This window comes from Octodon degus, unplaced genomic scaffold (assembly GCF_000260255.1).
Source record: "Octodon degus isolate 3935 unplaced genomic scaffold, OctDeg1.0 scaffold00079, whole genome shotgun sequence".
In the NCBI taxonomy this organism is placed as follows: Eukaryota; Metazoa; Chordata; class Mammalia; order Rodentia; family Octodontidae; genus Octodon; species Octodon degus.
Window position 1 is genome coordinate 10,139,768 of NW_004524655.1, and position 26,725 is coordinate 10,166,492.

The 26,725-nt window shown below is 38.8% G+C and overlaps 1 protein-coding gene across 2 annotated transcripts in view; it reads right to left on the reverse strand.

The window, feature by feature from the left end:
• Positions 1 to 26,725, reverse strand: part of Specc1l (sperm antigen with calponin homology and coiled-coil domains 1 like) — a 199,718-nt gene that overhangs the window by 50,878 nt on the left and 122,115 nt on the right. For both annotated transcript variants that reach the window (XM_023720979.1, XM_004636325.2), the window contains exons 10-12: positions 20,925 to 21,015; positions 4,185 to 4,268; positions 2,195 to 2,351 (exon numbers count right to left, since the gene is read on the reverse strand). In XM_023720979.1, the coding sequence (XP_023576747.1) occupies positions 2,195 to 2,351; positions 4,185 to 4,268; positions 20,925 to 21,015 (332 nt within the window). The remainder of the gene's footprint in view (positions 1 to 2,194; positions 2,352 to 4,184; positions 4,269 to 20,924; positions 21,016 to 26,725) is intronic.

Here is a 26,725-nt window from a genome sequence, read left to right on the forward strand (position 1 = left end):
AATAAATAAATAAAATAAAAGTATTATACTAAATTGAAAGGTTTATTCTGGTTCACAGAGGGTGTGTTTTGCTACAGAAATAATTTTAAAAGCATTAGAATAAACTCTATGGATACAATGAGAAGCTGCAGAAAAGAGTGCCCTGGAGCTATCTAGTAATTTCTTATCGCTTCTTCACTCTCATAAGAGGAAACTAAGGCCAGAAGATACCATGTTAAAGATCACAGCTTCTAAATTGGAGAACAAAGAGTAGTGGATATTGTGTCTCCCAGCCAGGGGCCTCTGCACAGACATAGTGCAGGGAGACTTTCACCTAGGACATAAAGAGGGGCGCTGACACTCACTCCCCTGCACGGCCAGAGTGGCCTAGGCTCCTTCTAGCAATTTGGTCATAAGATGCAGTACCTATGGGACCACTAAGCTCAGAGGTTGGACCCCTTGAGGTAGTACTTTAAAAGTGAATTCATAACTTAAATCTGAAAGCTAAATACTTCATTTTATCATCAAACCTACAAATTAATATACACCTAAATTTATGCAACCCTTCACTCTCTCTCTATCCACTGTGAATACTTACAACTCCCTTCATCCCTAAAAACACTGCACTAAATTTTTGATATTTATCAATTTCCTCTAAATTCTTAACACTTCTTATTCTAAAGTGGTTTCTGATACAATTCAGAATAAAATATAAACTTATAATTTCATGGATTGCTTATCACTTATTCATGTAGCATCATGCTAACTTCGAGCCTAAAGACTAACAAATACTTTTGATATCAGTCCTTTTCCCATTCTTTATATTCCCTTGATTTAAAAAAAAAAAAATCTGCTGTTGAATTTACCTTTTCTTTTGAAAAATCTCTGGATCTGACCCTCTCTTCAGATTTTTTCTGCTGTTATCATCCTGGTTCAAATCTAATGACTCTGTTCCAGACTTCTGCAATAACCTTTTAGATGGTTTCCCCAACTTTTGTCCAGAATAGAATAGTACTTTAATCATTTTCTCACACAAATATATTTACCCTACTTTACTGCTTCCTCACTGAAGTGACTCAAATGCGCTTCAAAGTGATTCCATCATCTAGCCATACCTTGCTAGTCAATCTTTTTAAATATTGGGGACGCAAACTAGGGTATTACACTGAACTAATTCTCTGTCTCTGTCTCTGCCTCTGCCTCTCTGTCTCTGTCTCTGTCTCTGTCTCTCTGTCTCTGTCTCTGTCTCTGTCTCTCTCTCTCCTTCCCTCCCTCCCTCCCTCTCCTCATTTTGACAGGGTATTGCTATGTAGCTCCAGTTGCCCTCAAGCTCACAGGGATCCTTTTGGTTCAGCTTCCTGAGTGCAGCAATTACTGCTATGCACCACGCCTACCTAACCCTGTCTGTCTGTCCGTCCATCTGTCTTTAAACTTCCGAGACGGGATCTCAGTTGCACAGTTGTGCTCAGGCTTGGCTTGAACTTGTGACATTTCTGCCTCAGTCATGGCAATGCTCACCTTAGCTTTAATCTTGTCTTTTATAGCCCCCTAATGTAGTAGATACAACCTCCTCTGGTCCCTGAATCTGCAGTACACTCTACCCACTGCATGCCTGACTCCTCATTTATTCACCCCTTTTGTATATTTGCTCAAGTTACTCACTTTTCCTATAATGCCCTCCCCCACTTACCACCCTCGAGGTCCTGCTGCAATTCCACTTCCATAGGAAACTGCTAACACTCTACTCATAGCCCTCATGATTCAAACTTCATAATGCAGATTGAGTATCTCTATTTGAAATGCTTTGGATCGGAAGTGTTTCAGATTACCAAGATTTTAGGATTTTAGAATATTTGCAGAGGCTTTACTGGCCCAGCATCTCTAATCCAAAAAGCTGAAGTTTAAAATTTTTGAAAGATGGTACATGTGCTCCAAAAGTTCTGCTTTTCAGAGTTTCAGGTAGGAATGTTCAACCTTTACTTACTTTTGTATACAATCATCCGCCAGTGAAAACCAAAAATATGCAAATGCTTAAGGAAATGAACTCTCTTATTTTGTTCAGTATCTTCTATATTATCTGCCCAATTTTACACAAGAGAAAAGATGAGTAAACACTAATACAAAAAGAAATAAAATATAGTGCTATTTACAAGTTCATTATTTACTCTTAAAAGCCTGGGAAGGTAGACATGCAATGAACCAACATGTTCTCTACCTTATCCGGCTTCGGGTGGTTGGGGTCACAGATGCTGTGGGAGAGGAGGACAGGGACAGCTGTGGTGACGTGGTTCCCATGGCCATAAGAGAGGCTGGCGATGTTCCCTCAGATGCAGAGATGTCCCGCTTCATTTCTTCACTACTTCGTCGAGTCACTGTTTGCAAGAACAGTCATTAGGTATTTTACAACAAAAACATTTCAGTTTCAATTCTTAAGATATTTTCTTCTCTATATTCCAAAGAGAGGGCCGGCCAAATAGCTCAGCAGATCAAAGTGCTTGCTTAGGTAGACCCAGCAGCCGGGGTTTGATCCCTGACTTGCAGTGCTGGCCCTGCCTCCGGAGTGCACTGACATGGCAATTGAGACTGGGTGTGGTGATGCCTGCCTGTAATCCCAGCACTTGGGAGGCTGAAAACAAGACAATCATTATGAGTCTGACCTGTGCAGTGAGACCCTGTAGACCCCGTACTAAATACATTAAAAAAAAAAAAGACTGAGTGACAGATTTCTCCTTTTGTAGTCATTCAATTTCTAGTTGACCCATTAAGTGTAAGTAAAGACCACAACAGAAAATAGTATGAACAATTGATAATTTAATCAGTTCTGAGACATCTTAGGATATTTTTTTTCACCTCTATGAATTTTGCATGAGCCTGTATTTTCAACATGTCAGACAATACACTGTAAGCACTTCTACAGAAAAGTTTTAAAAGAAAATTTCAGTTAACAACCTAAGTTTGCAGACCAAAAATTAGAGAAAAAGGAGGGCTGCAAGGATAGCTAACATTTTGGACCTAGCCTTTCAAGGTCAGTGAAGACTCAGGACATAGGAGAACCTGTACTGTAACATCATGTAACTCAGTTGTGTCCCACATTTTCTGTTCAAGGAGATTATGGGGCCACAGAGGAAAGTGATCGACGACGTACAGTGGGCCTAAGGAGAGATACCTAGAGAACAACATTCTCTCAGGCTTTCACAGAGAGCAAATTGATCAAGCAATGGCTGTGACTCATCCACATGGCTGACACTGACAAAGGATCGACAAACTGCGGTGCAGGGTTTCAGGTTAAATCCTGAGAGGATCTGACTGACCTTATCAGATACAAAAGCTACATTTCTTGTTATATAGGTCTTGCTTTATCTTGGTCTTAACCATCCAGCAGAAAAGTATAGAAACAAAGTATAAAATTAAAGCTATATTAATATGCTGAGCTGTAAAAGGCTCAAGCCAACAACTTCTGACATTGCCAGTCTTATGGAAAACCCACTACTATTACGGATTACTGGACTATATTGGAATATTTTGCTGAATTCATGCACCTATAATATTTAAATGACAATGGAATACCCTTCTCTGACAAAACTAAACAAAAAAAAGGGGATACAAATGAACAACCATTTTGTATATGTATATTCAAAACAGGATAGACATGTAGCTACATTCTCTTAATTCAATGAATAGACAGATTTGTTCTAATAGTGTTTGTAAACAGGACATCATGTCTGCATCTTGTACAATGAATAACCACTAAGACAACAATATGCAATGTCGTAGCACATGTTTATAACCTCAGATATTCAGAAGTCTAGGTTGGGAGGATTACAAACTCAAGGGTAGCATGGGCAATTTAGTTAAGACCCTGTCTCAGAAGAAGTGAAGTATAATGGTGCACTTCTATAATCCCAATGCTTAGGAAATTGAGGCAAGAAGGTTGCCATGAGTTTAAGGCCAGACTGGGCAATAGAATGAGTTCAAGGCTGGTCTCAAGTACACACTGAGACCCTGTCTCAAAAAATCAAAAATACCAAAAGAACTAAGGCTATATAGCTCAGTGGTAGAATACTTAGCATGTGAGTGGTGCTGGATCCAATCTCCAGTAGAAAAACAGAAAAAAAGAGGGAGGGAGGAGGGAGGGAGGTAAGGAGGAAAGAGGGGAGAGAAAGGAGGGTGAAAGAAGAAAGGAAAATTTCAAAACAAGTCATTACCTGAGATGGTCTTGGCACTTTCCATAGCAGGTACTCTTGGCAGAGAAGCAGGTCGGCTAGTTGATGACGTTCTTAACAGATGCTCTACAGAAAGTGAAAAAAAATCATAATAAAGAAATGCGATGTTAAATATTAAGTAGTAAAGGTTTAAGGAAGGTGAGTAATCCTCTCAAAATTGCAACTAAGCTTTGCTCCCAATCCAGGGCACAGCAACGATTCTCATAGATAAGGAACACGTAAAACATTTCAACATTTATTTATTTACAAGGAAGAGATACTCTATATAGATGAATACTAAGTTACTGACTATCACTTAGCTCTTCAATGCAATTCAAACAAAATTTCATAGACTCCCCTATTACATCTAGGTATGAGGAACAAACTAAATAAACTCTGCCCTTAGGTGCCTATTGTTAGTGTGGATAACCATAAACAAATCCAAAAGGAATAATCAGAATGCAGAATGATAGCATGCTATCAAACTTCAAAGGGAGAGGCCATTTTTGTATCAGGCACCAGAGAAGTCTTCAAAAATGTAACAGCATGAAGCTAGGCCATACTAGAAGAAAAGGGTGGGTAACTGCACTTCAGCTTTACAGATCTGTAAAGGTACAAGTTAAAGAAAAAAAAATAGTACAAGTCTAGTATGACTGGGTACAACAGCATACACTTCCACAATACTAGCACTCTGGGAGGTTGTGGCAGGAGGATCACAAGTTCAAGACCAGTCAGGGTAATTCAAAGAGACCCCATCTCAAAAAATAAAAAAATAAAATAAAAAGGTCTGGGGATGCAGCTTAGTACAAAGGCCCTGAGTTCAATCAATAGTACTAAAAAATAAAAACAACCCAAAAAAGCCAGCATAGCTAACATGTAAGTATATACAAAACTGGGCAGCAAGAAAGGGTTTTAGACAGAGAAAAAGGCTGACTGGGAGAGTCTTCATTACCTGGCACATGGACTCTGGTCTGAGTGCAACAATAAAGTATCACCTTTGAAAATTCAGGAGAGAATTTGGGACATAAGCAGATGTCAACTCTGCTGTCCATATTTACAGCTCACTTTGTTCTATTCCTTCCTGGTTCTCCAAACATAAGCTGTCTGACAGGTCCCTTCTTTCCTTGTTCACTGGCATAAGCTAGCCCCTTGCTGACTCCTCCTACACACATCTTATCTGGCTACACAGGCCCGACAGAAGCTGTCTATAGGCCAGGATACACAGAGGCAGGCACAAGGACAGCCCATACGTGCTCCACTTAGCCAAGGTCTGGTGTGTTGGACATATATAACCTGAGTGAGGGAAATCACTTTTACATTTAATAAAGACTATTAGCCTTGTTGTATGAGAATGTTCCCACTTTTTTATGGTACTGTGGATTGAACCTAGGACCTTTGCACTGAGCTATATGACCAACCCTTTTTCTCCATTGTTGACATCCCCCTCCCCCCCCGAGACACAGTCTCACTAAATCAGTAAATTGCCCAGGCTGGGTTGAACTTGCAATCCTCCTGCCTCAGTCTTCTAGGGTGCTGGGATTACAGGCATGCACTACCACACAGAAGCTCCCTTTTTTATGATTCAATAATTTAAGGGTTAGGGATGTACCTCTGTGGTACAGCACATACTAAGCAGGCAAGGGGCCCTGGGTTCAATAGAGAAGGCATAAATGAATAAATGAACAATTTAAATGATATTCCTCTAAAAATATAATGATGTCAAAAGTAATAGCATATGATCTTTCTCTTTAAGCCTAGCATATTTTCACTCCAAATTATATTTTCCAAGATCTGAGGAAACTTGGTTATGTTGATTCATTGCTATGACAGTCTAGAGTGGAAAGGATGTGCTTACTTTCTGAATGAAGATAGGACTAATACAATTTAACGTCACTACAATGTTCTTATCTTTAACAAACATCACCTTTGTGTAAAGAGCTTACAAGCAAGCATCAGAGTCCTAAACCCCGTCAGCAGCTGGCATTTATCCTTACAGGAAGAATATACTACGCCTAAAGGCTGACACAAAACAAAGTTAGGTTTGACATGCAAAAATAATAGGAAGGGGCCGGGGAGATGGCTCAGTGGAATAAGCACTTCCCTGGCAAGCACAAGGGCCTGAGTTCAATCCCCGGTTCCGCAAAAAAAAGGAAGAAGAAATCATTATAATTGTAATCAAAATGTCCATTCATAAAAGAGGGAGGAGGGGAAAGGAAAGAAAAAGAAAAAAAAAAAGTGGAATCAAAGTTTTTGTAAATAGGGATGGGAAGAGGCATTGATAGGAGAGTAGGGGAACGGGGGAAAAAGGAATCAAGATATGTCATGTATGAGTACAAATTCTCTATAATGAATGTGATCACCATATATACTTAAAAATGTACCAATAAACTTAATAAAAAAACAACCCCCCAAAAATCCATTCTACAATCATGAAACTAGACTTCTCTACAATTCTTGAGTAGTTGGGAAGTAGGTTAGGGGATCAGAGAAGAAAACCATAATAAGTCTCCCAAAGAACACCACAGAAAATTAAAAAGAAAACTAAGGTTAAAAAGATAAGTTAAAACAGAAAATATCAGCTTTGGATATAGTATACACTTTGGTCATTCCTTAAATGAAAAGTGTTTCTAGCTGCTTTATCCAATCTTTTTCTATGTACTCTATATACACATGATCAAAAAATGTCCATGAAATGATAATAGTCTCCCAAGACATGGTTAGTTTTTCTCTTACTGTATGTCTAAAAATCCGTATCTGTCTTAATTCAGCAGGTAGTTTACAGACCAATAGCTATTCTGAAAATTTTTGAACTGTACAAAAATAGCCTAGAATTACATATCAGTAATTCTAAAACTCTGAGAAGCTAAGGCAAGAAAATCACAAGTTTAAGCCCAGCCTGGGCAATTCAGCAACTCAGTGAAACAATATCTCAAAATAAAAATAACATTAAAAATGGATGGGGATATTGCTCAGTGCAAAGCCCCTTATTCAATCCCCAACATAAGAAAATAAGAGAGGAAAGAAGAGGAAAGGAAAAAATAAAAAGGAGAGAAGATGGAATAAAGGAGAAGGAAGAGAAAGGAAAGAAAAAAAAGGAGAGAGGGAGGGACAGAAGGAAGAAAAGAAAAAGTATAAAAAACACTGAAAACTTGAGTTCTTTTCAGAATTTAGATTCTGGACATGGTGGCACATGTGCACCAGTACTTGGGAAGCTGAGGCAGGAAGACTGTAATTTCAAGGTCAGCCTGTGCTACAACAGCAAATTTAAGGCCAGCTTGGATTACATAATGAAAGCCTATCTAAAAAAAAAAAAAAAAAAAAAACAAGAAAAAAGTCTGGGCTTGGGGTAAGGGTAAGAGACAGGAAACTAGAAAACATGCCCTCATGGAACTGAGTCTAGAGCCAAAGGCAGACACTTAACAATTTATGATGATGGATGGAGGCTTTAGTAAAGAACAAGCCAGGGACTCTCAGAACCCAGCTGGTGACACAAATGGTCTTGAGGGGAGATTCAGAAAGGCCTCTTCAGGAAATGAAGTCCAAATCAGAAGTGTAATTAACAGTTTTTATATAGGTACAGAAGAGCTTGGAAGGGAAAGTATGCTCAGCTTAGTGTTCAGGAGGATTGTAACATTCAGAGGGCAAAGGGAAGAACACAGCAAGATAAGGCTGAAAAAGGCAAGGAAAGTTACGAAGGCAAACTGTAGGGTACAGAATATGGGCTTTACCTTGTTGGCAGTAAGAGCTAATGAAGATTCTATCAGGCTAGCTCTGTTATGGCTGCAGCTGCCTGGAAAGGTTCATGAACAGTAAGGAGTGAGATGGTACACAGAGATGAAAAACACAAGAAGGGAATAAATCTAAGTTATTTAGGAAGACAGAATCAACAGCCTTGCTGATCAAATGGACATGGAGATAGGAGACAGATACCATGCCAGATACTATACTAGAAATAAGAAACAGGAGGACTATTACTAAAGGAAGAGAGGTGAGGGCCAGGGAGATAGCTCAGTAGAATAAACACGGGCTGGGGAGATGGCTCAGTAGAATAAGCACTTCCCTGGCAAGTGCAAGGGCCTGAGTTCAATCCCCGGTTCTGAAAAAAAAAAAAAAAAAAAAAACACAAGAGAGATGAACACGTTGAATTTGAAAATCTGAGGTATCTAAGGAAGCGGGTGGTATATGCAATCAGAGCTAAAAGTTTACAAGAAGTCTGAAGTAGGGTCAAAGATACAGCTCATCAGTACAGCAGCTATGTGACAAACACAAAGTTGTGAGTCTGATTCCTGGCACCCCCCTCTCCCAGTCCAAAGTAAATATGTAGATTTTGAAATTACCAGCTTAGGTGATGAAGAAAGAGTGTACCTGTCACAGAGGACACCAATAACCCTCGTTAGAGCAATTCATTACACTGTTAAGGACAGAAGAAAGATTAGAATTTGTTAAGGAGTGAGTGGGAGATAGGAAATATGTGGAGATAAACTGCCTAGGTAAAGGAGATGGTATAATGCCTCATAGGTGAGAGAGGGAAAATTTATTTTTTTCTTAACATAAAAAAGATGTGAGCATTTTACATGGTGGCACATGTCCATAATCCCAAACCTCTGGAAGGCTGATGAAGGAGGATGGCAAGTTCTGGTCTAATCCAGGCAATTTAGCAAAACCCTGTCTCAAAATTTAAAAAATGGGCTAGGGATGGAGCTCAGTGCAATGGCTGAGTTTAATCCATAGTACTGTACACAGGCAGACAGGCAGGCAAAAGAAAGCAAAGCAAAGCAAGAGATGTAAGCATTTTAAAATGATGACAGAAAGGAACCAGTGAAGTTGAAGACACAGAAGAGTATAATCAATGAATAAAATGAGTATAAAGCATTTAGGCATCTAAGAAAGCCCAAAGGGATACGATGTAGCACTAAGATGAAGAGATTAAACCCAAGGGCTGGAGGTGTAGTTCAGTGGTAAAGAACTTGTCTAGTATGGCAAGGCACAATGTTGATCCCCAACACAACAGAAACAACAACCAACAAGGAAATAAACCTAAAAAGAAATACAGAATTTGAGATAGTATGACCATACCAACTATGCTATTTAATTCTCTTATGCTAGAACTTATACATAAGTATAGGGTAAAACAAATAGCACTTGGTGGGTTTCCCAGTTTAATATTTTGCTGATTTTTGCATAACTGTAGTCTTTGAATGAGGTCAAATAGGGCAACTAAAATTCGTAGAAAACTTTGAGCCTTACTACCTTAGAGAACCAGAAAACATATCTTGGAAAAAACATAGTTGTAGGAAAGCAAGGAATTAGACTATATACTACAGAAAAAAGAAAGGAACAACAACCAAAAGAGGAACCCAAATTATATACATAAATTCTACCTAAATTTCTCACCAACCTCTAAAATTCACAGGTACTCATACTGCAAAGAATTAATGTCAATATAACTGAGTATTTCTACTGCACAAGGGAATTTGGAGTTGGAGGTAAGTAAAATTAACTGCCTGATAAAACAAAAGCCAATATTCTATAGAAAGAATGTAACAATATACAATGTGATTCACACTGCCCAGGAAACAAACCCAAATTATTCAATAAACAAAAAGGAAACTTGGGCATAGTGGTGCACACCTATATTCTCTGGGTGGCTAAAAGAGGAAGATGCCAAGTTTGAGTAAAGCATGGGACAACTTAGCAAGATCTTGTCTAAAAGTAAGTTGCTACAATCTGAGGTACAGGATCTCAGGATAAATCCTGAGGGCATTTCACTGACCTTCTCAGACCAAAAAGCTACAACTCTTGTTGCACAGGTCCTGCTTTACCTTGGTCTTAACCATCCAGTAGAAAAGTATGAAGACGAAATATAGGAAATAAAGCCATGCTGTTAAGTTGAGCTGTGGGGGACTCAGGTCAATAATTTCTGACATTGCCAGTTAAACAGAAGACCCAATGCTATTATGGGCTACTGGACTCTTTTAGAATATTTTGCTGAGTTTACACACCTATAACATTCAATAACGGAACTTAAAAAAATGGGGTATAACTATGAATGTCCATTTTGTATCTGTGAAATCAAAGTGGTTGGGATAGATATATAGTTGCATTCTCTTAATGAATAGAATGATTTGTTCTAATGGTGTTTGTAAATAGGATCACAAGTCTGCATCTTGTACAGCAATTAACCACTAAGAAGAATATATGCAGTGTATTATTTGTTGAAACTGTACTTCCGATTTGATTTGAAACTGTCTCACTGCTATCTGTTTATCAATAAAACTTTGAAAAAAATAAATAAAAAATAAAAGTAAGTTGCTTAAAAAAAAAAAAAGTTGCTAGGATTATACCTCAGTATAAAGGCCCTGAGTTCATTCCTCAGTACCAAAAACAAAATAAAACAAACAAAAAGCCACAATATTTAATTTTTAATTATTTTTGATACAGGGTCTCATTACGCAGTTTGGACTCGCAATGATCCTCTTGTCTCAGCCTCCCCAGTACTGGGACTGCAGGCCTGTGTCACCAGGCCCAGTTCCAGGCCCCCATGGCATGGGTTATGAGGAATCAGCATGGGGTATCAGGAATCGGGGACCTTGTGCTTGGCAGGCAGGTGCTTATGCCTCCGAGCTGTCTCCCCAGTCTAAAACCACAGTATTTAAAAGAAACAAAAGCTTATCAGATAATGGCCTATATGATACAATCACTAGAAAAGAATTTGAAAGTAGGCATTATAAATGTGATTGATACCTTAAAGGAAAACACTCTCAATTGATCAAGAAATAAGAAATTTTAGCTGAAAAAAGAGTTCTGAGAGTACAAGATGGTAACTCCCTGAGACATGACAGAAACAGCAGTCTAAAACTGTAAAGCAGACATTAAGAAAAGGCGTCTGGGGGCTGGAGAGATAGCTAGGTAGTCCTGTTGCCCCAGAACCTCAGGTACCACAGTGCCACAGTGCCAGCCACAGAAACCAGGTATGGAAATCCTATAATCCCAGCAATGGGAAGGCTAAGACAGGAGGATCACTAAGAATCCGAGCTGTGTAACAAGACTGTACCGAATGAATGAATGAATGAATGAATGAATGAATGAATGAATGAACTGACTGACTGAGTGAGTGATTAAAGAAGAAGAAAGAAAAGCCCTATGGTAGCTGGGCATGGTGACACGTGCCTATAATCACAGCACTCAGGAGGCTGAGGCAAGAGGAAGGCCAGCATGGGCTATATAGCTGAGCTCAAGGCTAGACTGAACTACAATAGTGAGACCCTGTCTCCAAAAAAAGGCTCTCCGAAAAAATAGTTTCTACTCAAGAAATATAAATTATTTCTAGAAGAATTAGAAATCTGTACTACACTGAAGGTAATCACAGTAACAATAAATCTTCAACTAAATCTATCTCCTTAGTAGACTAAATCGAACTCAGATAGTTTTAAGAATGATCAAGAGGGAAGAACAATACATTCCAAGACATCAAATCACTGCATTTCACGTAAGATACTCAACTTTCACCAAAGAATTGTAAAAATATAGTACACAAGGAGGAAAACAACATATGTAACTCACTATATCAAGACACATAATTTTAAAAAAGATTCAAATATGGCACAGATGTTAGAACTATCAGGAAAAGCATTTAAAATAACTGATTAATACGTTAAAGTCTCTAATAGAAATGGTAAAAAATATGAAATATCAGGTAAGATTTTATATAGTATTTGATTTTCTCATTGCTACCATTTCTCTGCAGCAATTAGACAAAACTGAAAACTATGTTTCTAGTCCTTGAGGTTATATATACCCCCATCCTCCATGCCACATGCACCCTTTCTTGGGATATATTGGCATAGAGAAGCTCTAGTTTTGTCTTTTTTAGACAGGATCTCAGGTTAGTCTTGAACTTATAATGATGAGATTCAACACAGGGAACAAAGTTCGATCCCCAGTGCCATATGCCCTGCCAGGCCCACCTCTAGGGATGCTGAGCCAGCCATCGAGACCTAGTGTGGTACTGCAAACCTGTAATCCCAGCACTGGGGAGGCTGAAAACAGGATGATCACTAGGAGTCCAAGCTGCATAGTGAGACTCTGTACCAAATACATTTTTTTAATTAAAAAAATAATAATGATGACACCCAAACTTATAATTCTCCTGCTTCAGTCTACAGAATAGCTGAGATTACTTGATGCCATATGCTACCACACCCATCTATAAAGTAGCTATATTAATATTGGATGAGGAAGACTTCAGAATAAGGGGTGCAATCAGAGAAAAAAAGAATTATTACATAACTAGTGTTCCACACTATAAGAACCTAAATGTGTATCCACCTACCAACAGAGCTTTAAGCTATGTGAGGTGAAAACTGACAGAACTGCAAAGAAAAATATATCTGTAACTACTATTTAGCTCAAAATTCTACTCAGTATTTGATAAAAAGAGTACATGGAAAAATCGGCAAGGATGTAGAAGACCTAGACTGGAAAAATATTCATAACTATTTAGACTCAACTAGCATTCATTTATAAAACATTCTATCCAAAAACTACAAAATAGCAATGATCCTGAGAATATTCAGAAGATTCTTTAATCTAGCAGTTAATTGGAAAGATTCTCACCCTACTAACTATATATACTGATACCTGTGAACTAAGCTACTGCACTGCAGATGGTAATTTGTAATAGTTGTTTCATGTTTGGAGTGCCTGTCATTCTGGTATTCTGAATATGGGCGGCTTGTCATGACATGCCAGTTACTGCTAAGATGTCTCTCGGGTAGGTAGATGTTCAAGAAGAAGGGTGTTGTGAATGAAAGCAAGAGACAGGAAAAGGAATATTGTGGGACTGTCCTGCTTCAAGGTTGTATATGGTGAGATTTTTGGACTTATGTGCCAACATGAGAAGCATAGAATTCTTTATCCTATTTTTAAAATATAATCTAATTTTTAAATGTTTTTGTATCATATTATGTAGGAACTTAAAGTTCAACATATCAATACTTGATGAAAAATACCTGTTCCTTATTATGCCTAAGATGTTTGAAATGCAGTGAGATAGTGAGGTTAAGCTTGATAGCCTAAATCGTTTGATAATAACAATAAGCTTGTCTTCTGGATGGTTAACAACCTAAGTTTGCAGACCAAAGTTAGAGAAAAAGGAGGGCTACAAGGAAAGCCAACATTTTGGCCCTAACCTTCTAAGGTCAATTAAGACTCAGGACATATGAGAACTTGTACTGTAACGTCATGTACCTCGGTAGTGTCCCAAATTTTCTGATCAAGAAGATTATGGGGCCAAAGAGGAAAGTGATTGATGACGTAGAGTGGGCCTAAGGAGAGTCACATGGGGAGAAGACACTCTCTCAGGCTTTCACAGAGAGCACATTGGCCAAGCATTGGCCGTGACTCAACCACATGGCTGCACTGACAAAGGTTCTACAGTCTGAGGTACAGGATCTCAGGACAAATCCTGAGGGCATTTCACTGACCTTCTCAGACCAAAAAGCTACAACTCTTGTTGCACAGGTCCTGCTTTACCTTGGTCTTAACCATCCAGTAGAAAAGTATGAAGACAAAATATAGGAAGTAAAGCCATGTTGTTATGTTGAGCTGTGGGGGACTCAGGTCAATAATTTCTGACATTGCCAGTTAAACAGAAGACCCAATGCTATTATGGGCTGCTGGACTCTTTTAGAATATTTTGCTGAGTTTACACACCTATAATATTCAATAATGGAACTTAGAAAAAATGGGGTATACCGATGAATGTCCATTTTGTATCTGTGTATTCAAAGTGGTTAGGATAGATATATAGTTGCATTCTCTTAATGAATAGAATGATTTGTTCTAATGGTGTTTGTAAATAGGATCACAAGTCCGCATCTTGTACAGCAATTAACCACTAAGAAGAATATATGCAGTGCATTATTTGTTGAAACTACTTCCGATTTCATTTGAAACTGTCTCATTGCTATCTGTTTATCAATAAAATTTTGAAAAACAAAAACAAAAACTACCAAATAGGGCTGGGGAGATGGCTCAGTGGAATAAGCGCTTCCCTGGCAAGTGCAAGGGCCTGAGTTCAATCCCCAGTTCCGCCAACCCCCCCCCCAAAAAAAAACCCCTACAAAATAAATGCATGCTGCTAAGTGAGAGAATCCAGACTAAAAAAGGCTATATATATAGTTCGGCACTGCGGTACAGGCCTATCATCTCAGGACTCAGGAGGCTGAGGCAGCAGGATCACTGTGAGTTCAAGGCCAGCCTGGATTATTTAGTGAGGCCCTGTCAACAAAAAAACAGACAGTTATATAAAAATGCTACATTCTGTACAATTTCATTTATACAACTTTCTGGAAAAGGCAGAACTAATGGGGACGGGAAAATGTATCAGCATGAAATAACAACTATACATGGACTAATCAACATCCTACAGCATCTACAGTTATCATCATTTAATAGGATACACTCTGCATAGCATGTTGCCAGGTAATTTTCTGTTGTGCAAACATCTGAAGAGTATGTGTTCATGAATCTAGACAGTATAGCATTCTACACTCCTGAATGACATGTGGTGTAGTGCTACCTTTGTATATGCTGCCCATTATTGAAGTACACATTATGCAGAACTGTTCTGACCTGAAGAGAGAAGTGACAATAATGCCACACTGATATTGGGGGAATCTCAGGCTCTTCAACCATTCATACCACCCAGAAGAGGTTTCTGTTAACATTCTGGATCTCTTAACACCACTGTGTAAGTGGAAACAGTAAAGATCTTTCCAACTACCTATGTCATAATAGCTGTCTACCTCTGCTACTGCTAGCGGATCCATTTTCTGCTGAAGCCATAAATGCTAGTTATATATTATCTGCAAAACTTCACCACAATAACAGCAATCATAACCCTAGCCATAGAACCCAACTGCCAACAATACCAACAAGGGACCATTGATTTGCCCATTTATAGTAAGATCCCTGGTCTGAAACATCTTCTTGTAATTGACAACCAGGTATGGTGATAAAATACAACAAACCAAAAAGTCACATTATACCATATTTAACTAGAAAAGCAAAACTATCTTAAGTGTAAACAGGAGACAGCAATTTTTAAAATTTCAGTAATAACAGCACTGAAATCTACAAAACAAAAATGATAGTTTTAATTTGTGTCAAGACAAATGAGACAAACAAGGAAAAAAGGGAGCACAAGATGATACACCTTAGAAATTCTACACTCTAAGCACAGTATGAGTTATGACAATGGCTTTTTACAGCCAAAAATGATTTCCTTGTTCTCAGTCTTAAGTACACAATGGAGCTCTGCCATAAAGATAAAGTGAGTCATTTGTAATAAGCAGGATGCGTCTTTTTCTTTGTTTTAGGTTTCTGAGACAAGTTCTCACTATGTAGCCTAGGCTCCCTTTAATTCAAGGTGATCCTTCTGCCTCAGCCTCCCAAATGCTAGTATGTATATCACCAGGTCCAGCAAGGAATGCATCTTGAGGCCATAGTATCACCTGAAATAAATCCGACATACAAGCTTAAATATCACGTTTTCTCTTTAATGAGAAACCTAAACTATAAAGAGCAAAATAAGGGCTTTGGCAGACAGCTCAGTCATTTAAAGCGCCACTTGGGCAAATGCAGTCAGGCGCATAGGACCGCGGTTCAATTTCCAGCTCCGGAAGCTGGACCAGACCTGCTCTTAAGGCAGCCTGAAGTAGCCAAAAAAAAAAAAAAAAAACAAAAAAAACAAAAAACACCCTCCTTCTCAATTTTTAGGGCTGGGGAGATAGCTCAGTAAAATAAGCGCCTATCTGGCAAGCGCAGGGTCCTGAGTTCAATCCCTGGTACCAGGAAAAAAAAAAAAAAAAGAGCAAGATAAAAGGTTCATACAGTTAAACAGAAGACTCAATGCTATTATGGGCTACTGGACTCTTTTAGAATATTTTGCTGAGTTTACACACCTATAATATTCAATAACGGAACTTAGAAAAAATGGGGTATACAGATGAATGCCCATTTTGTATCCGTGTATTCAAAGTGGTTGGGATAGATAGTTACATTCTGTTAATGAATAGAATGATTTGTTCTAATGGTGTTTGTAAATCGGATCACAAGTCCGCATCTTGTACAGCAATTAACCACTAAGAAGAATATATGCAGTGTATTATTTGTTGAAAAAAAAAAAAAAGGTTCATACAGAAAGTAGAGAACCATATAGAAAGTAGAGTAATGTATCTTTCTCAAATGGGAAGGGGATCAAGAGATGGAGGGTGGGGGAATAAAAAAAGAAAGATGTATTATGTACATGTACCAGTTCCCCATGAAGAATGAAAACATTATGTGCTGCAAACATGTACTAATTAAAAAAAAAAAAAAAATCACTGTATCAACAACGTCCCAGATAAAAATTCACTTAAAATGTTTTCCCTGCCAGCTGTATTTGCAACATTCTAACTGAGCCCTATTTAGGCACTAAAGGAGGCTGGAGTAGAAATGAGATCAGCATTAATACAATCTGTAGACACATCCTTGTTCAATGGCACTGTCATGGATACATCACCAGATAATAAAATACAGAGATAAAGGAACAGATTCTTAAGGCACTTAGTCTGTCTTAAATAACCTTGGCCTACGGATCTTCCATACTCATTTTCCATCCACAAAAGCCAAGAAAACAGAAATAGCTAAATGGTTTGAGTTGATTCTTTCCTAAGTCTGCTGAGGTGCTCAGGATAATAGAATTTTCAAGCTACCTTTCTTGGATGCCCTAGGATTCTGTGTTTGAAAAAGTGACTAAAGTAAAGCTATTTTTCCCAAGTAAACCTTGCCCAGTTGTGGCACAAGCAGGCTCAGTCTAGAAGGCAGCCTTGGAGAACTAGAGGCAAAAAAGAGTTGGCTACAGACTGGGATTGCTCCCAAGACCCTGAGTTAATGATCTGAGTCACTTCTTAGAGATCACTTAAGTCATGGGGACTTGCTACCCTCTGCTGTTCCAGGATCATCCAGTGTCCTCCAAGTGTGGGTGTGCTCCTGAACCTATTAGTTTCCACCTCTGCTGCCCTTAATGAATGTAGTTCTTTGAAGATGCCCAGGACACAACATTTATAGTTGCTTTCTCACAGCTTTTTGCTGGCAGGAAGAAAAATCCTGCAGAAGTTGTTGGATTCTAAAATCTGCCTAAAATCTTTTACTTGTAAACTATTAAGACCTATCATTCTTAGCCATTTGTATTACTCAGAAAAAGTTTACAGATACTGTTATAATAAAATCTAATGTGGGAGGAAGGAGAAGGGAAAAGGGACATAAAATGTGTCATAAATATATACCAATTCCCCATGATGAATACAATCATTATGCACTACAAACATTTACTAATAAACATAAAAATCTTAAAAAATAAAATAAAATCTAGGAGCTGGGGATATAGCTCAGGGGTAGAGTGCTTACCTAGCATGCCCCTGAATTCAATCCCCTGTACTACAAAATAAAACAAAAAATAAATAAAATCCTTTTTTTTTAATAATAAAATTCTAACTGTGAACATTTAGTATAGGCTAAAATTTGTGCTAAGCACTTTCAGCCTTAATTCTTCTTTCATTCACTCATTTTACAATTACTTGAAGAACTCAGGATTTCTAATGGTGCTAAGAACACTTCAGTGAGCAAAAATGACAAATTCTGTCACACAGACCTTACAATCTAATAGAAAGACAATAGAAAGTACAGACCAAAAAATTACGGGATATTAAGAGAAAAGTGACAAAGAGGTGCAAGCAGCATATAGGGTATATTAAGAGAAGGGTGTCATACAAACATATTTCCAATTTCAACTCTGATACACAGAGCCTCATTGGAGAGGTTTGGCTTGAATGAAGCCTTGAAAAAGAGCATGGGAAGAATCACCTAGATGCCCAGGTAGTATCCTGGCAGGGGAACAGCCAGGAAGAGGTCACTAAATCAAGAGTGTGTCAAGTACTGGGTGGCAAAGATGCCCATGTGTCTAAGTAGAGTGAGTAAAAGAGAAAGAGATGAGGCCAGAGAAATGCCTGAGGCTAGGCTGGAAGGCTAGAAGTCATCAGAAGAACCCTGGCTCTTCCTCTGAAAAAAATGGCAAGCAAGAAGGTTTGAGTAGTGCAGTATGTTCCACTTTCTATTTCCAGGGCTGGGCATTCAGCTTAATGGTAGAGCACTTGCCTGCCATGTGTCAGACCAAATCAATCTCCAGCATGCAGATAAAAAATACATATGTACATACACATTTTTAAAAATCTTTTTCAAGCTCTAAGGTTATGAATAGATTGAGCAGTGGATAATAAATCTTTTATCAGAATCCAGATGAGGTATGATGGTGACTTAGACAACAGAGTCAACAGTAGAAGGAAGAGCAATGTTGATTCTGGAGAAATTATGAAAGTTGAGCCACTGCATTTTCTAAACAACTAAACAGATCTAATATGAAGAAAAGAGTTAAGGACAACTCCAAGATTTCTGCAAGATGTCACTGCCATTACCTGAGATGGAAAGGCAGCTATATCTAGAATAATTTGGGAAATATGAGAATACTGTCCTAGACACATTCAGTTTGAGAATATTCAATACTGAAATCCTGATATCAAAGCATACACTAGACAAATGAGCCTGGAATCCAGAAGCAAGGTACAGACCAGAGATACAAATCTGCTATCTTGAATGCTTTTTTAAATTATATTTAAAGCCCTGAGACAGGAGACAAAAACAAAGAGAACGGATATAGACAAACAAAGATGGCCCAGAGCCTGACTCTGGACATACCATCATTTGGAGGACAAGGGGAAGATAGGAGCCAACACAAGGGTAGAGGAGAATAGTATGGGAGAGAGGAGAAGATGCAAGAGTATGATTGAGAAAACCCAGAAAGATAGTTCTAGGAAAGGAAGTGTTCGGGCTTGGTATCCAGATGTCCTCCCAAAGCCTCGTGTGCTCACAGGTGGAGCTTTTCAGAAGTGGCTGGGATTAAGGGTATGTAATTTGTAAATTTGTCCATTGGCTGGTTTGACATAGTTCTGGGTACAGATAATGCAAAGGTGCACTGGGATGTGGGTGGTGCTACCTGAAAGCACAGGTAGCTTGGAAAAGATAAAAAGGAGAGGCAGGTGGCAGCTGCTGTTGCATTGTTACTTCACTATGTTGTTGCCCTCCTGCCTTGTGCCCACTGTGAACTGTTTCTCCTCTGTGATGTCCCTCTGCCATGCTAACTCATCTTGGAGCCAGCCAACTATGAAATGACACCTCAACAAACTGTGAGGCAAAATAAGCCTTTCCTCTTTTAACTTTTGGGTGTTGGGTGTTTTGTTTCAGCAATGAACAAAGTAAGAGGAACAGGAGTGCTAAATAGCATCAAATGTTGTTGACAAATTGGGTAGCAGAGCCAACTGTGTGGTGAAACATCAGCAACAGTCGTGTTGGTGGAATACAGAGGTGGAGATCTGAAGGGTAGGTAGACTAGGAGAGGAATTTAAGCACCCTGTGAGCTAAGTGTTTGTTGTTACTCTCCATTTATATATGAGGAAGCAGCCACAAAGAGTAAAGCCACAGGGAGGCCTAAGAGACCTGTGCCACATTCAAAAATTCTTTAGGATCCACATGTGAGGTGGAACATAAAGAGAAGATGCAGAGACAAAGCATTAAGTCAATGGAACTTTAAACTTTCCACTATTTGTTCCCATAGAAAAGGACCATTAAGTGGAGAGAAGTCCAGGGCATAAGTGACCAAATGAAGCAAAGCCAAGAAGGAGGCAAGTCTTTGTGTAAGTAAGGTGGCAGCAGTGCCGTATCTTGCATTCCACTGCCCTCAGAATGTGTAACACTAGCTTAACAGAACAATAAAGGCTGACAGGTGTGGGAGCCTGTTCAATCGCCAAACTTTACTCTTCAACTACTGATGTTACAATGCAGCTATAGAATCAATCCTTTTGGCTCTTTAAATAGTTCTCACAAGGCTACTGATTACCTAGCTGTATCTGTTGACATGTGTTAGCCCCACTAACAAAGCCTAACTTCCTTAACAAGAGGCTCCACAGTGCACAGAGGTGACTGGTTTTGAGTAGCTAAGAGGAGCCCTTGGGCCCCAAGGGATGTGGATACCTGGGAGTGTTCCCACAACTAACTTTCACAATGCTATATCCTGACACTGTGGCCCATCTTTCCATAGTACATGAAAAAGCAGTGTGGATTGAAAAAAGGAACACAGACCACAAAAGGAAGGATATGACTTCTTATGCCAGCTCTACTGTAAAGAACTATCTGAGAACAGGAATGTCCCTTTCCAAGGACTCCAGAGTTGCTGGACCTCATACAGCTTCAAAACACAGGAGAAAATAGATTATGGAGTGAAGTTTCCTAAGCTACTGTTTGTTAAGAGATAACTGATTTTATATTCCATGCTGTGCAACAGTGCCAAGTGATGATACACACTCCCTAACATCCTTTACATTGGCACAAGAGAACTGCTATGAAAGCTGCATTTGTCAATGAATTATTTCCCCATGTAATTAAGACATATCATTAGTACACATTTTGATAAAGATGTATACTAAATTGGTTGAAATAATGTCAAGAACAAAGAAAGTAACAAGTTGGTCAAAGCAGCCAACACATTCTAAAAATTAACACACACTAAGGGAGAGAAGGAGTGAGGGAGACAGGGAGACAGGGAGGGATGGAGGAAGGGAGAGAAACACTGCGACATATTAGATATACCTTGAACTGGGATTTCCCCATAGTTTGGTCTCTTGTCTGACAAGGCTGTGAGGGGCTTGGATGCTGAGATTGGTCCACTTATGGAATGTCTCTGAAATTACAAGATGGACAGTATTAAAGTTAAGTTAAACTTAGTGCTGAGACTCAAGGAAAATAAATATTGCAGAGAGTAAATATTTAGTTATAAATTTGCACAATTCCTTCCATAGTATAACAGAAAGGTTATAATACACACTAGAGGCATATAATGTGATCAACAGATGTTTTTAAAAATTAAATTTCTTACTGGGGCTGGGGAGATGGCTCAGTGGAATAAGCGCTTCCCTGGCAAGCGCCAGGGTCTGAGTTCAATCCCTGGTTCCACCAAAAAATAAAATAAAATAAAATAAATTTCTTAAATGAGGTAATTATAGATTCACCTGCAACTGTAAGAAATAACAGATTGGTGTACGCTTCACTCAGTTTTCACAGTGGTAACATCCTATAAATTGACAGCTAGGACATTAACATAGTAATGATACAAAACACTTCTGTCCATACTATTTTTCCCCTTCTAGACTCCATTATAGACCTCAACAACTGCTGTTTTTCTGATTGTGATTTCATTAATCTATTTAAAAATAATTTTGGGGGCCAGGGAGATGGCTCAGTAGAATAAGTGCTTCCCTGGCAAGCACACGGGTCTGAACTCAATCCCCGGTTCCACAAAAAATAAATAAATAAATAATTTTTTTTAAAAAAATCACATTAATATGTGATATTTGACAAATGTGCTGCCCTCCTGTCTTCTGCCCACTATGAACTGTTTCTCCTCTGTGATGCCTCTCTGCCTGCCAGCCTGTCTTGGAGCCAGTCAACTATGAAATGAGGCAAAATAAGTCTTTCCTTCTTTAACTTTTCGGTGTTGGGTATTTTGTTTCAGCAATGAGCAAAGGAAGAGGAAGAGGAGTGCTAAATAGCATCAAATGTTGTTGACCAAAAGGAAGTATAGATGTGTCCCTATTGTAGTTTTATCAGTTATTCATAATCTGATTCCAAATAGATCTCAATTCTATCAATCATTTGCTAAATATGTAACTGCCTCAATATAACATGTCATTACTGGCTTCCTAAATCTCCAGACTTCTGCACATAGAAGCGACATGAAGGGGGCTGGGGAGATAGCTCAGTAGAATAAGTGCTTCCCTGGCAAGCACAAGGGCCTAAGTTCAATCCCTGGTTCCACCAAAAAAAAAAAAACAAAAAAGAAGCGACCTGAAATATCCACTGCAAATTCTTAAACTTGTAAAACACTTAATATTTTATAAGCGCTTTTCCTTGTGCTACATTCTTTCTTTGGGGGGTGGGGGACCGGGGATTGAACTCAGGCCCTTGAGCTCACCAGGGAAGCACTTATTCTACTGAGCCATCTCCCCAGTCCCTTTTGTTACATACTAGCCTAAAAAAAAAAAAAAAAAAAAAAAAAAAAAAAAAAAAAAAAAAAAAAAAAAAAAAAAATCTAGCTGCCTTCTAGCTACTCATTTCATACTTCAGTAAGTCCAAAGTTCCTACATCTTAACCATGCTTGATACTGTAATTTTTAATTTTGGCCATTCTCAAGGGAGTAGATTAGAATCTCACTGTGGATTTAATTTCCACTTGACCAACAATGTTCATCATCTTTTCAAGTGTTTACTGGTCACACGCACATCTTCTTAAAAGGGGTTTTTCAAATCTTGTTTTGGGGTAAGAGGCAGTACTGAGGACTGAACCCAGGGCCTTCCCATTCAATTACATATTCAGCACTCTTAAAAAATGTTTCTATTTTAAGGCAGAGTCTTACTAAACTGCTAAACTGTCCAGGCTGGATTTAAACTTTAAATCCTGTCTTAAGCTCCCAGAGTACTGGATTACAGATGTGCATGACTATACCTGGCTGCCTTCATATTTTTCCTACATCTTCTAAACACATTTTAAATTCTGACATGAAATTTATCAGTTTGCTTTTATAATTTATGCTTTTATGTGTTCTAAATAAGAAATCTTTACATTCTAGAAGGTCATAAAGATTTTCTCTGCAAAATGTCCTCATTGAAAAGTTTTATAATGTATCTACTACCAATTTCAATTTATCCATTTGTTTTATTTCACGCCACTTACGGCACAGAGCAAAACTTCCAGCAAAGTATGTGTACATGTGTATGTTTTGAAAAGAAAAAGGTGGTGATGAGTATCCTTGTATTGTTGCTAATCATCGAGGGAAAGGGACCATCTCTAACTGCTAAGTATGACAGTATACTATAGACTCTCTGTAGGTCTTCTCTTTCAATACTGATTCTTATTTCTAGTTAACTTAAGTTTTACTATAAATAGGCATAAAATTTTACTAAAATTTCTTTACAGAAATTAATGTGGTGGGTTTTCTATCCTTTTTTCATTTAAGGTAAATTTTAATCTTAAATTCCTGGGGTATGCCATACTTGGTAGATTTTAAAACTACTACATTTAATTTGCTAACGTGTTAAGTTTGCGTCTATATTCATAAGAGATACTAGTTAGGAGCTATCTTCATAATGTTTGTGTTTCTGCTACCAGGACACTGGAATTGTAAAATAAATTGGGAAATCTTCATTCTTTTTTTGTTTTCTGAGAGACTTTGTATAGGATCAGAATTATTTCTGCTACAAAGGTTTTGATTGAGGTCACTATAAAAGTCAACTGGGCCACTCAGGAGGCTGAGGCAGGAGGATCATTGCAAGTCTGAGACCAGCCTGGGCTACAAAGAGAGCTGAAGGCCGGCCTGAGCTGAATAGTGAGTCCCTGGCTCAAAAAGACTGAAGAAAAAGATAAATAAAAAACTGGGCCTGGAGTTCTCTCTGTGGGAAAATTTTATTTTGAATTAAGTATGCGAACTACGGAACGTGTTGGTGATAGTTCCTTGTAACTGTTCCTACAAAATGATTCGAGTTTTACCTGCATAAGTTCCTGTTGACATTCAAGCAAAGACTCAGAAAGTTGCCTCTGCAGAGTTCTAGACCCTTTCTCTATGTTACTCCCTCCTCCCAGGGACTCTGACCTTGAATGTTGATTCACATTCCCTCAGATCTAATTGGCTTCCTCTTCTCTGTTCCAGGTGGGTTTGTACTACCATCTGGAAATTGCCTCCAGGAAAAGAATGTGACCTGTAACAGGACTTCCTTCATCTTTTAACTTTTTTCAGTCATCATAGTTTTGCACTACTTACTGTATATACAATGTCTGAAAATAACTGCGCCCTATATTTTTTCCAGCTTTCTAGTTGTTTGTGATAGCAGCTCCTGTTGCTTCTTCATGCTCAGAAGCAGAGTTCCAACCCAGGGAGTTATGAAAAACTAACAACCCCAGTCCCCAGAGGTTTTGGTTCGCTAGAATTAGGCCTGAGAATGTGTGTGTTTAAAGTTTCCATGTGATTTTATACACAGGTTTGAGAATCAATGTACTAATCATGCATTAAAAAGCTACTGAATGTAGCTTGTAACTATTACCTTTTAACCCTTTTTAAGCTACAGAAATGAGGTCTTTCATTTCCTATCTAAACAATTTAAAAATAATACTTTGGCCATTAAACTTCAATTGACCAACACTACTCATAGAAATTTCACTTTATTTGAAGTTTATTTTATCAGGGGAATATACATTACCTTTATTTACACCTTTCAGTTTTTTTATTTATTTTTATTTATTTTTTTTTTTAAATTTTTTTTTATTTTTATTTATTTGAGACAGAGAGAGAGAGAGAGAGAGAGAGAGACAGAGAGAGAGAGAGAGAGAGAGAGGTGTGTGTGTGTGGCCAGCTCAGCCCACCAGGGGGCGGGGCTGGCTGGCATGTGGTGCTGGGGGATTGAACCGCGGTCCCTGATGCTTTGCCAAGCTTGTTCCAAGTAGGTGCCTTAGACCACTGAGCCATCTCTCCAGCCCAACACCTTTCAGTTTTTTTAGAAAAAGTCTAATTAAAATGTAAAAAGAATATTAAATCTGTAGGTGAAATACGACTCACTATAGCTGCAGAACATTTTGCCCTAAACATTAAAAGAAGTTATAAAACATATGATTAACAGCTGACAATGTTTTCAAGCCCTATTACTTAAAGGACAGATGTGGCTGAGGCTATCCTGTACCAAAGGATACTGAGTTTGAGGATGTCTCTCCTTTGCTGCTCTCATCTATGTGGAAATGCTCTACCTCAGCCATAATTTCTAAAAGAGAATAGATAAACGACACAATAAAAGGACCTCTGGAACATCTCAGAGAACAGCCAACTCCCCTGCTACTGGTCTTCCTTCCCACAACAGCCAAAAGCAGCAACTTCTGCAATCTATATGTCATGAATCAGCAAAGTCCTTGTACTAGTCTAAGATGACAGTGTCTAAACTCATGCCTTGGGCAGAGGCCTACCCCAAAAGAAAAGGCTACAAATTTCCCTGATAGAATTCTATACCAGGATCTTTTAACCATCTCCTGGAGCTGTGGAAAGCATGGTGTGTAGGGGCCCAAGAAGGAAATCTGTGGGAGACCGCCACCCAGCATCTTGCTGAGCCCAGACCCAGCCCACAGTCCAGGTGAGCATAGGATCAGGAGACAGCCCAGGCATAGCCAACAAAGAACCACATAGCCAACCCAAAAGAATGAAAAATAATCATCTTTTTGGTATCAGGACTCAAAACTCAGGTCCTTGCACTTGCCAGGCAGGTACTGAGCTATGTCCCTGGTCCAAAACTGTCCCTTTGCCCCTTTAAGCCAGTAAGTTTTGAAAAAACTTTGCTATGCAGCAGAAGCTAGTATGTGCAAGCTACATACTGAGAGACATTTCAGTTTTCCAGAAATATACCATAACTTATATAATGTCTCTCAAAGATATTCATAGTACATTGGGAAATCCCAAACACATCCTTCTGGGCTGGGGAGATAGCTCTGCAGCATAAGTGTCTCCCTGGCAAGTGCAAGGTCCCAAGTTGATCCTGGGTATAAGACACTGTGCTGACTCCAGCCCAGCCTCAGACCCTAGCCTCAGACATGGGGCGCAAGCCTGTAATCCCAGCACTAGGGAGACTGATGAGACAGGAGGATCACTATGAGTGTGAAATGCAGAGCGAGACCCTGTATCAAAAAAAAAAAAAAAAAAAAAAAAAAAAAAAAATTTAAAAAATACATCCTGGGGGAACTATCCACTCGGGCCTCCCTCCTGTCCCTCTCTTGGACAGGAGCTTTCTTTCTCTCAATAAATATATTCTGCTCATAACCTCCGTTTGTTCCTAAAATTCATTCTTCGGTTTTAGAGAACACGAACTCGTGCAGGTCAGGTCCAGAGATTGTTTTTCTCTATGTCATTTGGAGGTTCCTTGTATGGTATGGAGCTCACCCACCCAAGACCAGTTTTTCTCCCTGTATCATTTTGGAGGTTCCCACCGAGATCATTGGATGGAGGTGATCCCACCCATATTTTAAGAGATGCCAAAGTTGGAGGCAAGGACATAGCCACGGGTTCTTTTTCCTGTGCACAGTTGTAGCAAATCACTGAAACTGCATCAAACCCCAGGCTCTTATGGATACCTGAGGATGTGACCCTGCTCTTCTAGCACAAGTACTCAGTAGCATATAATCATGTAACCTAGCCATGGACAACTCTGCAGGAGCTAATGAGACTAATATGAAGAATGCAACGTGAGATGACAACCGGTACAATAAAGACAACCAGGGCTCTTGTGCTCTGCTCAAAAAAAAAAAAAAAAATACATCCTTCTAAGGTAGTCATCTACTCTCCTAATATATATTTTTTAAAATTT